Source organism: Ylistrum balloti, unplaced genomic scaffold, assembly GCF_031769215.1.
Source record: "Ylistrum balloti isolate Yb309-2 unplaced genomic scaffold, AGI_CSIRO_Ybal_v1 Utg369782, whole genome shotgun sequence".
In the NCBI taxonomy this organism is placed as follows: domain Eukaryota; kingdom Metazoa; phylum Mollusca; class Bivalvia; order Pectinida; family Pectinidae; genus Ylistrum; species Ylistrum balloti.
In genome coordinates this window covers 1,742,254-1,757,191 of record NW_026781970.1, presented here as the reverse complement: position 1 = coordinate 1,757,191, position 14,938 = coordinate 1,742,254, and the positions used below count along the sequence as shown (strand labels likewise).

The window sequence follows — 14,938 nt, the reverse complement described above, 5'->3', positions numbered from 1 at the left end:
CATGTAAGTATAAGTACATACATGCAGTTGCTGGTGTTTACAAAGTTATACCTTTGGTATTGAAATATCTAATTTGATTGTAACTGCTTGAACTGTCAAGATGTATGCTTGAACATCTACTGCTTTTGAATATGATTAACCAAATTTCTACAATTCATAATTCAGTTTTTGTACCAATCATTATATCATTTCTCGTATTACAATTAAAATCTTAGATCTTTTAGCTGTCCCCCCTTTTCTTTAGCATGTGTGTGATGGATAGATACAAGAAATATATTTACACATGCTAGATTACATGTACGATCTATGCCATTTTCCTGTGTTTTTTTATGTCTTATGTCAACTCACTCCCTGTGTGATAGGTAGAAAAACTATAATAATTTCTATAGCTACCCTGAGCATCATTTTGAAAAATCAACATCCTTCGGAAGACCCTACATTCCAACCTTAAGACATATAAAATGCATTATTGGGTGTCGATTTTTAAAAGAATGTTTCAGCAGACATACATATGGCTTAAGCTCAGACTAGTAATTTAATGATGTTGGTTTTTATCGTCATTTCAATGTTACAACATCACAGGATATGACTTAAGTCCACGAAATGATCACGTCTGGGCATATATACATGTATAAGCTGAGCTGATAATTATCCTCTTGTGACACACAACATACCTATATATACACCTCTAATTGGTCAGAAATGTTGATAGAGCTCAATGCACCACCATAACAGTGATTTACAAATCCCATTACTTAATCATTCAGGTGTTAGCAGCACAGATGCATGGACTAGTGAACATCTTGAGTATTATCTGTATTACAAGACCTGTAAAAAATATACAGATGGACTTATTATATGAATACATAATACAGAAACTTATGCTGCTATCCCTGGTAAGGGCAGGCCCCCAAAAATTACAAACATTTTCCTTATCACAAATAGCTTTGGGTGTGGATATATTAAGAGACAAATTTTGAAATTAACAACATTTTCTTTAAAATTGTCAAAAACCAATTTACGATTGATCAGTTTTCTGCAACATAGCCTTTTAGGTCTAAAGCCAATTTCAGGATATTCTTATCTTTAATAAATATGAAGTGGATTTTTGAAAAACTTTTAAAAAAAGAAATGAAATACTGAAATAGGTTCTGTGTTAGAACATCCATTAGTAATTATTATTGCCAGTATCAGAAAAAAACCAAAGTTTCTTTCCTAAACTTTGTGCCATGAAGATACAAGACAGTGAAAAATATTGAAGGTAAACATAACAGTGAAGGTAAACATAACAGACCTGTACAAAATTCAGGCCCATAAACTCATAATAGATGGAATTAATGCACATAATGTTCTGGTTTATATAGACTAAAATGCAAAAAACACTGATATTCCATTAGTCATCTAATTCAATCAATTGATCCAACTGAGTTTGGAATTAAAATGTATATTTGTGACCGTGAATGAAGGTCAAGGTCAGTCATTTGAACAAATCTGGAAGCCTATCATCCTAGCATTCTACTGTAAAAATGTAAATAGTCTACGATGGACAATGCACAATGCATGATGCAGAGGAATGATTAAGGACAAAAGATGATGGCATAAGGTCACTTAAGACTTCTTTCTATCACCAGCATCCTATCCATCCAACCTCAAGAAACCAACATTCCTGCTGGGCTATTACTTTCTTGACCAGTATTCCCGTCACATCACATCCAAGAAACAGTCCCCTCACATCATATTCAAGATACAGTCCCCTCACATCACATCCAAGAAACAGCTCCTCACATCACATCAAAGAAACAGTCCCTTCACATCACATCCAAGAAACAGTCCCCTCACATCACATTCAAGATACAGTCCCCTCACATCACATCCAAGAAACAGCTCCTCACATCACATCAAAGAAACAGTCCCTTCACATCACATCCAAGAAACAGTCCCCTCACATCACATTCAAGAAACAGTCCCCTCACTTCACATCCAAGAAACAGTCCCCTCACATCACATCTAAGAAACAGTCCTTCACATCACATCCAAGAAACAGTCCTTCACATCACATCCAAGAAACAGCCCCCTCACATCACATCCAAGAAACAGTCCCCTCACATCACATTCAAGAAACAGCCCTTCACATCACATCCAAGAAACAGCCCTTCACATCACATCCAAGAAACAGCCCTTCACATCACATCCAAGAAACAATAATTTCATGCTGACCAGCTGATTTGAACAATGTGTTAAGGATGATGATATGACCAGTGTGTTAAGGATGATAGTATATAATGCTATTTTGTCCCTATTTGACCACTGTATCAAGGATGATGATATGACCACTGTGTTAAGGATGATGATAGTATATAATGATATTTTGTCCCTATTTGACCACTGTGTTAAGGATGATGATAGTATATGATGCTATTTTGTCCCTATCTGACCACTGTGTTAAGGATGATGATAGTATATAATGCTATTTTGTCCCTATCTGACCACTGTGTTAAGGATGATGATATGACCAGTGTGTTAAGGATGATAGTATATAATGCTATTTTGTCCCTATTTGACCACTGTATCAAGGATGATGATATGACCACTGTGTTAAGGATGATGATAGTATATAATGATATTTTGTCCCTATTTGACCACTGTGTTAAGGATGATGATAGTATATGATGCTATTTTGTCCCCATTTGACCAGTGTGTTAAGAATGATGATAGTATATAATGCTGTTTTGTCCCTATTTGACCACTGTGTTAAGGATGATGATAGTATATAATGCTATTTTGTCCCTATTTAACCACTGTGTTAAGGATGATGATAGTATATGATGCTATTTTGTCCCTATCTGACCACTGTGTTAAGGATGATGATAGTATATAATGCTATTTTGTCCCCATCTGACCACTGTGTTAAGGATGGTGATATGACCACTGTGTTAAGGATGGTGATATGACCACTGTGTTAAGGATGATGATAGTATATAATGCTGTTTTGTCCCTATCTGACCACTGTGTTAAGGATGATGATAGTATATAATGCTATTTTGTCCCCATCTGACCACTGTGTTAAGGATGGTGATATGACCACTGTGTTAAGGATGATGATAGTATATAATGCTATTTTGTCCCTATCTGACCACTGTGTTAAGGATGATGATAGTATATAATGCTATTTTGTCCCCATCTGACCACTGTGTTAAGGATGGTGATATGACCACTGTGTTAAGGATGATGATAGTATATAATGCTATTTTGTCCCCATCTGACCACTGTGTTAAGGATGGTGATATGACCACTGTGTTAAGGATGATGATAGTATATAATGCTGTTTTGTCCCTATCTGACCACTGTGTTAAGGATGATGATAGTATATAATGCTGTTTTGTCCCTATCTGACCACTGTGTTAAGGATGATGATATGACCACTGTGTTAAGGATGATGATATGACCACTGTGTTAAGGATGATGATATGACCACTGTGTTAAGGATGATGATAGTATATAATGCTGTTTTGTCCCCATCTGACCACTGTGTTAAGGATGATGATAGTATATAATGCTATTTTGTCCCCATCTGACCACTGTGTTAAGGATGATGATATGACCACTGTGTTAAGGATGATGATAGTATATAATGCTATTTTGTCCCTATCTGACCACTGTGTTAAGGATGATGATAGTATATAATGCTGTTTTGTCCCTATCTGACCACTGTGTTAAGGATGATGATAGTATATAATGCTATTTTGTCCCTATCTGACCACTGTGTTAAGGATGATGATATGACCACTGTGTTAAGGATGATGATAGTATATAATGCTATTTTGTCCCTATCTGACCACTGTGTTAAGGATGGTGATATGACCACTGTGTTAAGGATGATGATAGTATATAATGCTATTTTGTCCCTATCTGACCACTGTGTTAAGGATGGTGATATGACCACTGTGTTAAGGATGATGATAGTATATAATGCTGTTTTGTCCCCATCTGACCACTGTGTTAAGGATGATGATAGTTATTCCTTATTTCCCTTGTTATGGTGTTGTTATGACCACCTTCATTTCTTAATTAATGCGTTCTTCAAATAAATATAAATCTGAAACTAATTCCATCAGCATTTGTTTTTAATACAGCAAAAATCCTATAAACAGAACAGCATACTTCACTGAACAATTGACTTCATTTGCACTTGGAAATATATATATGTAAGTTAAAATCTAACAATATCAATATTTTAAAAAGCATTTATTGTGGCTCAATAAACATAGGTAGTTTCCATTCTGTTTTCTCTACTGAATTCTAATCCTTGAGTAATTACCCTAATGATAATGATTGATAACATGATATGACATCATGCAGACATCCAGATACTTTCTTCTTTGAGGAGTAGGTCAGAACTAAGCTGGGTATCATGGCATTTTCTTATGAAATTATCTCTTTATCTCCTTTATAAGTCAGTCTCTCTAACTCTCCACTTAATCTATATTTCTATCCCCTCCAGCAAGTCATTATTTATGCATTGGTCTCAATGTTTCTCACATTGGCTCTGATCAGTAGAATGAAACCATTAGATTTCCATCTTTTGATGATCCTCCTATGAGAATCTCATTAGAGAGCTTTAAGATATTAAATCAAGGCTGTCCCAATATCATAGCTAAAATGGACCAAGTTGATTTATTGTGTACTGTGAGGCAATATTGCGGAAATAACTGACTGCGAATAGCTAATTGTCAATGGTATGACTACGGTGTGTAGAGTGTACCAGAGATGATTGAAATGACCACAGAAGATAGAAGGGAAAGGATTGTGCTCAAGGGTCTTGCTACAGAAGAATTCTAAAACAGAATGCAAAATTTCTGGTTTTCTACTCTTAAGGGTTAAGATTATCAATTTTAAATCACCGTTTTTATCATAAATTTGTAAAATTTAGCATTAATACAAAATTACACTTGAAATTTCAAATGCAATTTTACAAAGTGTCTTTATACCTTGGAGGTTAGAATTTAAATGTGTGATTTGTTGTGTCTTGATCCACACAACTGCTTTTGCTTTGTTAAGAAATCAACTTACTCTCGTCTTTCTAGCACAGAAATACTGTTTCACCCTGAACACTAAAACAAAGCTTGTATGATTGAAATGGTACTTGCCATGAAGGGTAAAATCATGGAAGATAAAGATTTCACTTTTTGTGTTGAATTATGATGATGTCCTGCAGGATGAAACTTGACCTGCTATACTAAATACTCTCTTACAATGTGAATAAAAACAAGGAAAATATTCAGTAGATTTGAAAACTTAACCTCTGATCTATCATTAGTAAAACATGACCTTTGACTTAATATCCTCAAAACTATTTGTATGAGATTCCATGAAAATGACCAGACCCAAAATTAGATATGAATAATGATTTTCTCACAACATTTTTGACAAATGATTAGAAATCAATCCAACTATGCGCTATTCTCTTGTAAGACGTTGCTCTTTCTGATAGCCCCGTCAAGCTGCTCAACAGAGTGCTCCTGTCCAACTAGAATTGGCAATAGGTTGACTTCCTGTAGCCAGACAGCATGGTCTACATAAGTTTGTATGAAAGCCCATCAGCATCCATGATGAACAACACCTTATGGATTGCTTTATGTCAACTTGAAGACAATAATTGATTTAAGATTAACATTTTGCTCTTTCTTGGTAAGAGCTGCCATGATATAGTGACCTTGGTATAGATTAGGAATTTGATTTACTGATGCCACAGATACACACAAACAATATTATATAAATCATCCAACTATTGACCCATAATACTATCAACACCAAATAATGTAACTGTTATAAATCAGTTGCTTACAAAGGCAAGATTCTAAACTTAATAGATTATGAAGTGCTTTTCTTCAAAACGAAATTGGCAGAATTGTTGTTAACAAATGAAACAATTTTCATGTATACTACACTAACACAGTATATTAATTTTTTTCTTTTTCTGCATAGTATCATTAATTCTACATTCTAAACTCCATTCAAACCAATTACCATCAACATTATTGTGTATAAATAATTCCAAATCTCATCCATCTTAATTGCTTCAAACCTATTCTGTCTACAAAATTACTTCAAGCAATTTTTTTCAAGTCTTGCCACATAAATTACAATAAAAAATGTTCCATCAATTAAACACATATACACATGTACTTTTCTAAAATTATCAGACATGTAAAATTTGTGAAATTCATGGAGTTATGGGGCTTAATACACTGTCCCATTTCTACAGTTAACACTTCTTTTGATTACTTTGATTTTTTTCCTCCAAGGTTTCAAAATTTAGGTCCTGAGTATCACTGAAAAGTCCGTGAATGACAGCTATATGATGAGGATAAATTCATTATTTGGCTTTATCTAACTTTGATTTTTTTTTAAAAAAAAAGGTGTTATTAACTTGTGTGTCATCTGTACAACATTCTGAATACTACCCAAATAAACTATCATCAAAGCCCTGTCTATATTTTGAACATCACTTAGCTGAATTAACCATCCAACTATTCTAACCACCAAACCCCACCCAATGGACCACCAAAGCTGTCATGTCTTTTAAAGTCTATCCAGTTCAATCAACCGTGAAAGCTGTTTTATTTTTCTGATCTGATCTTTCTGAATTTCCATCAAAGTAGTACCAGTTACTGAACCTTGGAAATGCTTAATGATACTGATCGTATTAGATGTACCAACATATCAAAATCTACGTCAACTATTCTCTCATGACCCACAACACAGATAAACTCTCCAGTGAACCAGAACAAAGATAAATTTCCATGTGAGAGTGAGGCTCTCTGGTGTCCTAGAACAAATATAGGTTCTCTTGTGATCCACACAAAAAAGTTCCCCAAATCCAGTACAATGTTCCAATAAAACTTCAGTCCAAAAACATCTGAAGGAGAACAAGTGCTTTACCAATGAGGTCAACATGGTGACACATAGGACTCCTTTAACTTAAAAAAGTACAATTTTATCTATTTGGATTTTTCTCTCATCCTAGAAACTCCTTATGAACAATTCATATTTCTTACTACAATAGGTGGTTGTCATTCAATTCCCCAGACATCAATTAATCAGTCACTGTTGTATAAATAAAAAGCTATACCACAAAAGGAATACACTGTATATGCATTTTCATTGGCTGACAAGGTGAACTTTGGAAAACCTGAGGGACAAAAATTCACACACTCAAGGGCATTATATAGCTATAAGTTTCAGAGACAAAGATTCTGTGAGGCTGCCTTCATTGATTTTAAGGGTTATCTAGTACTCATAACTGACACAAAAAGGATTTGACAATTTATCTATGAACAACAATGATAAATAAGATAATTACTGTATATATCAATGCAAACCGTTTGAGTCAATATCATGCAAAATTGGGACAAAGTGTTTGAAAATGTAAGAGCACCTAACAAGGCAAAAAAAACTAATGATCAGCAAAGACAGAGTGGCCTGTTTGGGACATTGAAAAATATGTTGATTATAATTTGATAATCGTTTGCAACACTTACATGTTTAACTGTTAAGAGATTGGCAAGTTTCCTTTTTATTTTCCTTCATGTTGGATATCACATCTAAGCAGAAGCCAAGAGCACATGTCCATTTGGATGTGTAATAACAGGAGTTAGCTTTGACATATAAGTATGCCGATTGAGACTTATCCGACAATGGATTTAATTAATTATTTTTTAAAACTAATCTTATTCATGCTTACCATGCAAAGACAATTCACATATACATGTTTACAGTATACCATTACCATACCAGCTGCTTACATATACAAAGCTGGGGCCTCAATTTATGTCAGGTTGCGTGCGCTTGATGTGACAGCGATACTTGAAATAAAACTCATGGAGATTGTAATTAAATGGATTGGTCATTAATAGGTATAGAATGACTTGTACCTGTGATTTAAACACTGAACACTGTTGATTAGAGCTAGTGTGAAGACAACTGGTTTTGCATAGAAGATAAATAAGGGATAATTGGATAGTTAAATCAATGATACAGTGTGACATATCTGACGTCAAAGAAAACAAACAAGATGCACGAGCATTAGGCAGTTTTTTTTTTCTTCAATTGTATCATACCTATAATTAAATAGAGTTATTAAAAGACAGTAAAGGAGATAACAAATTTTGAAGAGAATATTGTCAAGTTTTGGACTATATATCATTGATATGACATGTTAGCTGATTATTCTAAGATCAATTTCTTGGCTCCTGGAGATCAATTTCTACTGAATGTTTGGATGCACACATCATGCAAGTAAATGCATTTTTACCATTTTTAACCCAAAAACGTACTTGTGCATGTAACGTAGGATCAACAATGAAATAAAGATGCCTTTTTAATGAATATTTTGTTCAGTTCCACAAAAATGAATATTTGGTCTAATTTCTACCATCCTTGAAATGAGTTCAGCTCCCAGGGGGTTCACATCAATGGTTTCTGCGAGGAAATCACAGAACAGATTTCTATAATGTCGTTTGTCTCCTAACAAAGATTTGAATTGATGTCCAGACAAATACAATCACATACAAGGCCAGGTCAATAGTTCACACTTTGTATCACAAGGGGATGGTTTTCGTTTCCTTTTGAAGATCCCTTTATAAAACTATCTGACTTTCAGACTATCAGATCTGTTTCCTCATTTGGAGACCATTTTCCAAGTTCTGTAATTGATCCTGTGATGGGTGTTATGGCACCTTAAGCAGGGCAGTTATACAGTAAAACCAAAATATCTTATAAACACAAACAGTTTAGAAACATTGAATTAAAATTTCTCCATGATATGGGGAAAAGCTCAAGGCTGTACTATAATTCTGTTGGTCTGGTCTATGTGTAAAAGATTTCCCTGTAATGTGGAGAAAGACTCAAGGCTGTAGCACCATTAGATCTGCTCTATGTGTAAGAGATTTCCTGTAATGTGGAGAAAGACTCAAGGCTGTAGCACCATGAGATCTGGTCTATGTGTAAGAGATTTCCTGTAATGTGGAGAAAGACTATGTGTTTGTCTAAGTGTCAGATTTCCTGTAATGTGGATTTCCCAGAAAGAAGGACTCCAGGCTGTAGCACCATTAGGTCTGGTCTATGTGTAAGAGATTTCCTGTAATGTGGAGAAAGACTCCAGGCTGTAGTACCATTCTGTTGGTTTGTCTAAGTGTCAGAGATTTCCCAGTAACCTGGAGAAGGACTCCAGGCTGTAGTACCATTCTGTTGGTTTGTCTATGTGTAAGAGATTTCCTGTAATGTGGAGAAAGACTCCAGGCTGTAGCACCATTAGGTCTGGTCTATGTGTAAGAGATTTCCTGTAATGTGGAGAAAGACTCCAGGCTGTAGCACCATTCTGTTGGTTTGTCTAAGTGTCAGATATGTCCTTGTCATCTGTTTGACTCCAGGCTGTAGTACCATTCTGTTGGTTTGTCTAAGTGTCAGAGATTTCCCTGTCACCTGTTTGACTCCAGGCTGTAGTACCATTCTGTTGGTTTGTCTAAGTGTCAGAGATTTCCCAGTAATCTGGAGAAGGACTCCAGACTGTAGTACCATTCTGTTGGTTTGTCTAAGTGTCAGAGATTTCCCAGTAACCTGGAGAAGGACTCCAGGCTGTAGTACCATTCTGTTGGTTTGTCTAAGTGTCAGAGATTTCCCAGTAATCTGTAGAAGGACTCAAGGCTGTAGTACCAATTCCATTAGGAAAATGATGATGATGTCAGGAGATGATTTCATGCGTCACACTGTACAAGGAAAGGACATTCATCGAACCACATCTCAACAGAACATTGATCTACGTATACCACAGTGATAATCTCCTCCTCCATCATTCAATTGGAAATATTGGCAGCTCCCCTGGTGTGAAGGGTGATAATGTCTCGGGTCCCAATTAACGGACTGTCACAATGGGACCCCTGTCTATTCTACTCCTATCTACAAAGTAACACATCAGAGTTTCCGTGGCTTTGACAATTCATTTACTACAACTCAACATGTCCCTGGTCAAATGCATGCTCCATCCCTAAACTGCTGTAGTAAATCTCTACATATCCTACAATCAATACCTGGTATCTGTCCTAATATGGTAAAATCTTCATCAACACTATAAATGGAGTTTAATCAATAGTAATTTTTAATATTTTAGCTCTCTAATCTTGACCTCTGAATTAAATGTTAATCAAAAGGAAAGAAATATCCACTAATTCAGCCATTTTCATGATAAGGTTAAGATAGAGTCAAGATTAGGATGAGACAACATGATCAGATAAGTTTGAGAATCCTATCACATAGAACATGTATACTGTGAAGCCTTCACAAGGAAGATCTTCATCAAAAACAACCAATGTCAGTAACAGATATTGATTTACCCCGATGTTCAAATCAGCTTAGAGCTTTAAAAAAAAAATCAAAATTTCTTGTGTTACAGAACTATGTTATTTTGTAAGCATCCACTAGCAATGTCAGGATTTTCTTGTCCAATCAAACATAGAAGACAAAAAGGGCAAGAAAAACAACAACAACTGGATACCAAACATCTATCTTATCTTAACTCTTATTTGGCAAAAACTAATCTTTCACAAACCTTGTACAACAACTCTGTTTAAGCTCTTAGTTACCATGTGATGGGCTTATTTTACAACAATCAAACTTTACCAAGTAGAGTAAAAAACGGTAGCACCTTACTGAAGCCATGTCAATTTTTGCCATTCAAGAGCCAGAACTAAAATGATATCATGTCCTGTATTTTTTAAGCTTACAAATTAAGAAGAAGGAAAAGCTTACCACATCAAAAGTTACTTAATCTTTACACTTAAATATACTTCACCAATCCAGCCAATCATAAAGTATGCAGACAAACAGAAGGTATTTAGGTGCCAGTGAAATATGAGCTAAGTTTATATGACAGATAATGGGAAAATGTTTTTATTTCACACAGCAGAAACAGTGAAAGCCATTAGTGACCAAGCATTAGCCTGTCAGGACCGAGACAGCACTTCTTCTCAACTTGGCTGCTGACAGGAGCACCTGTCCCCACAGAGATCTAAGTAGACACAATGGTAAAATGTTTGTGGAATGTTAAGTACGATCCACTGTGTGGTGATACGTACAATAAACACTTATGTTTGGTGAAATCACAACACCAAACTTTATCTCACAGATACTGTTTAAAAGGCCCTACAATGGAATCTCTATTCAGTTTGCTGTTTTATATTCCTTTAAGGAACGACATCCATATTCCATCTTAGGTCACATGTTGAGTGTCCAGGGCTATTTTATAGTGTAATCTTACTGAAATGTTATAACCCTGATGGTAATATTGTAACAGACCTACCAGTCCTTACAGCCTCCAGATTTAATGCTAAATGTCAAAAACAGCAGTACATACCCAATTTAAAACAGAATGGCTTTAGCATTCATCTGTATTTATTAGGCTCCTCAATTCCTACACTTTGAGCAAAATCAAGTCACTTTCACAACTTTAATATCACACTTGATGATTCAACTTAGAAAATATCAAATTTGTTATGTAACGAAAATTTGAAGGTAAAATTAAGTACTAATGTTTCACGGCAGGATAATGTGACACATACCTAATTTAAAGGTCAATGAGGTGATGCATCTGCATACTGACAATATATCATGTGTGAATAGAAAGACATGCTAATAGATTAAGCCAAACCAAGATCACCACAAAAATATCCATACCAATGTTCTTTTATATTATGTTTTATCATTAAAAGGAGATACCCACTGAACTGACCCTAAATTTTTGTGCCTATAGTGAAGTTTTTTTTAAACACTTTTCCAGGAAGGACTATTAAAGTGAAGTTTCTATCTCTATGTATCCTCCCATGTAAAAATCATTTGAAAATAAAAAGACAATTCAACCAACCCTTCAATAAAAAATACTTCAACCTACCCTATCTTTTTCCTGGCAAATTAGTGGAAACACATGCCTGTATTTTTTAGGCCTTATAAGCCAATCCAGTAAAGCAGTGAATAGCACATATGAAGCAGCTGTGACCAAGTTGATGTCAGATCCTCCCAAAGCAAGGAACAGCTCTAAATGCATTTAATCCATATAAACATCAGGTACTTAACACAAACAACAATGATGATCATTGAAATATTCAATTCTGTAGCTTCAGTACATCTAAGAAACAAATGTATTGTTCCCTTCGAAAAAATTTCTCTCATATTCCTTTTACAATTTCCTGGTTGCACATACCCCAAATTAATCCTCTAAAGAATTAAATGCATTGTCTAAAATAAATTCTTCAAGGTTCTTATTCTCAACTTCCTGTTTCACTTTTGTCTAACTGATGGTTAATTATCTACAAATTACAGTTTAATTGAAAGTTATGCTCTTTTTAAGTCTGAAGTATCATTCTCAGAGAGTTTCATAGTTGCTATTTTCATATAAATTACCTTGCTCATTTCCCAGAAGTACCGGAAACTATTCTCTTGATCACTGTTACAAAGAGGAGGGGGAATTTTCTCTCATTTTGACATTGTTAACTTAATATTATTGCTATAGTATCGATGTTTTTGGTCTATGAGGTGGTGTAGAGTCTCTCTGGGAGTATAAAGTACTTCATGTATTATATCCAATGCATCCATCGCTGTCGGCTTTGATTGCCAACTTATCGCATCTCCTTGCCTTTACGAGTCTTTAGGGAAAACACAACCATCACCATTCTTAAATCACAGCCTTAAATCTGTCACAAGGACACGATTGTCATGTCATAAAAACAGCAAATGTGGCACATTCACAAAACAAACGTGCTGATAAATATGTTGAAAATTTCTTTGAGTGACAGTTTGCTGCCACGTTACCTACAGTAAATGTCAGCTTGTTAAATCTTTGACTGCATTTTCTTTACAACCAAACAATATTCAAGAAAAAAATCCTTTCAGTCACAAAAATCTTGATCAAGTTCTACAACTTCTTTTAATAAAAATGAACTTACCTCGTCTGACTCAAAGACATGACAGAGTATCTTTGCCTGCTTTTTTTGGTGTAATATTTCTTCACCTGGACTTGACAAGAGCCTGCGCCGAGCCATGATGACTAGAATGTCGCCAATATCAGCTATGTAGGATATTGTCCTCAGCGAATGATCCATCATTATCTCCTGCATAAAGTAAGGTGAACATTGTAGGTTAATTGGTTAAAAAATGAAAAAAAAAAAAAACCACACAAATAATGTTTCATGAACAAAATGAAATAAAAATTAACTTATATGCATTATCTTTATTTACAACAAACAACTTGCATCCACTGTATTCAATTCTTTTTTTCCCCCCCTTTTTTCCAGAGGAAAAAAATCTTTGAACAAGTGAATAAAAACTCTTGATTCAGAAAATTTAGATCAATTCTATATAAAGATTTCACATCTTGATCTATAAACTTTTAGTAACAGTTCACCAATATATCTAAAAAACTTTCAAAACATTAATTCATAGTAAGTGGATATCTACCGATTATACTGAAATATATCGATGTTAAATGTAAGCAGAATAATTCAAAAATTTTTCCAAAGTTTCAATGACTTAACCAGGTAATAAATGACAGATTGGGATTACCTGAAGGTCTGTATTGAGGACCATAATTTTTTCTGTTGATACAAAAAGGTCAACTGCAGTACTTGGCTGATTTTCACCCTCAGGGGCCTAGAGGGAAAAACAAATTAAAAAATTAATAATCCACACACAGTATCACCTCTGTTCTCATCAAATTATGCAAAACAAAAAAACGATCCATGTTTCCAGGGCATAGTTCACTTCAGCTCTAAATATATCAGCATATTTTTTATTAGACTATAAATAAAACCTTTAACGAATCAATCAACATGTTGAAATCCTGATCAATATTTCTATATTATTTTAATTAGCCACTGACATTATCTGTTGCAAGACTCAGATTCTAATTTAACATTGAATAATAATTCTAACACCAATGTGTTTGACAATTTTTTATCACAAAGCTATTAAAACTAATAGAGTCATATTTAATATGGTCATTTAAAGCACAACTTTAAATTAAATTTATACCTGTGGGAAATTAAATTTAAAACACAATAAAAACAACTTCATTCAATATACATGATACATGTTTCTCATGAAGCATCATTTTCAATAGGTGTGCATGATAATATTTAATTTGAGAGAACTGGAAAAAAATACATTATCAATACACATATAATTGTATAATTCTGAAAGTCAATGCTCATACAACTTTGCTATTAATTTAAATACAAGTTCAGTGATACAAAATTATAATTTTTCAATAATCTAAATTCATGACAGAAACTATAATCAATGAAGAGACTTGTTAGCCCTTAAGGAAATCATCAATTGTTCTAGGTGTTTGAGTTTGAAAATTTATACTATAAAGCAGTGAAAAGAGCTCTGTATTTGATTCATGATGTACAATCAACTCTATAATGCTGACTTGGTACAATTTACTTCTGCTTCTTCAAGCAGTTTATACTTAATGTATTTCAGCTAAAATGTATTAACAAGCATTTTCTTAATTAGCTGATAAAGCACAGTTGAGTATTTGCTAGGATACATCCAATACACATCCAATAAACAAAAACACCAGTGTTAAACACTAAACATGTAACTAGTGTCCATTATACTGATCCTCACTTCAGTGAAAACCACTTTATATCGGGTGTCATTTATCAGGAGAAAATGTCTATGCTCCAAAGTAAACTCTCTGATGTACCAAACTTTTAACAAAAATTGTTTTAAGAACAACAAAAATTGTGTTTTGCTTTTTTATCTGAAGCACAGTGATTTTCTGAACTTTTGCCTGTTTCATTCTTTGAAATATATAACCTGCAACCATAAATTAATGCGACAATCATGTCTAATTCGTGTGCGACATTATGCGCCATCAGCTGAT

At 34.4% G+C, this 14,938-nt stretch overlaps 1 protein-coding gene across 1 annotated transcript in view; it reads right to left on the bottom strand.

The window, feature by feature from the left end:
* The window catches only part of LOC132544158 (uncharacterized), an 82,308-nt gene that overhangs the window by 32,192 nt on the left and 35,178 nt on the right, over positions 1-14,938 (bottom strand). Inside the window, exons 10-11 of the mRNA XM_060207731.1 lie at positions 13,612-13,698; positions 12,996-13,160 (exon numbers count right to left, since the gene is read on the bottom strand). Of these exons, the coding sequence (XP_060063714.1) occupies positions 12,996-13,160; positions 13,612-13,698 (252 nt within the window). The remainder of the gene's footprint in view (positions 1-12,995; positions 13,161-13,611; positions 13,699-14,938) is intronic.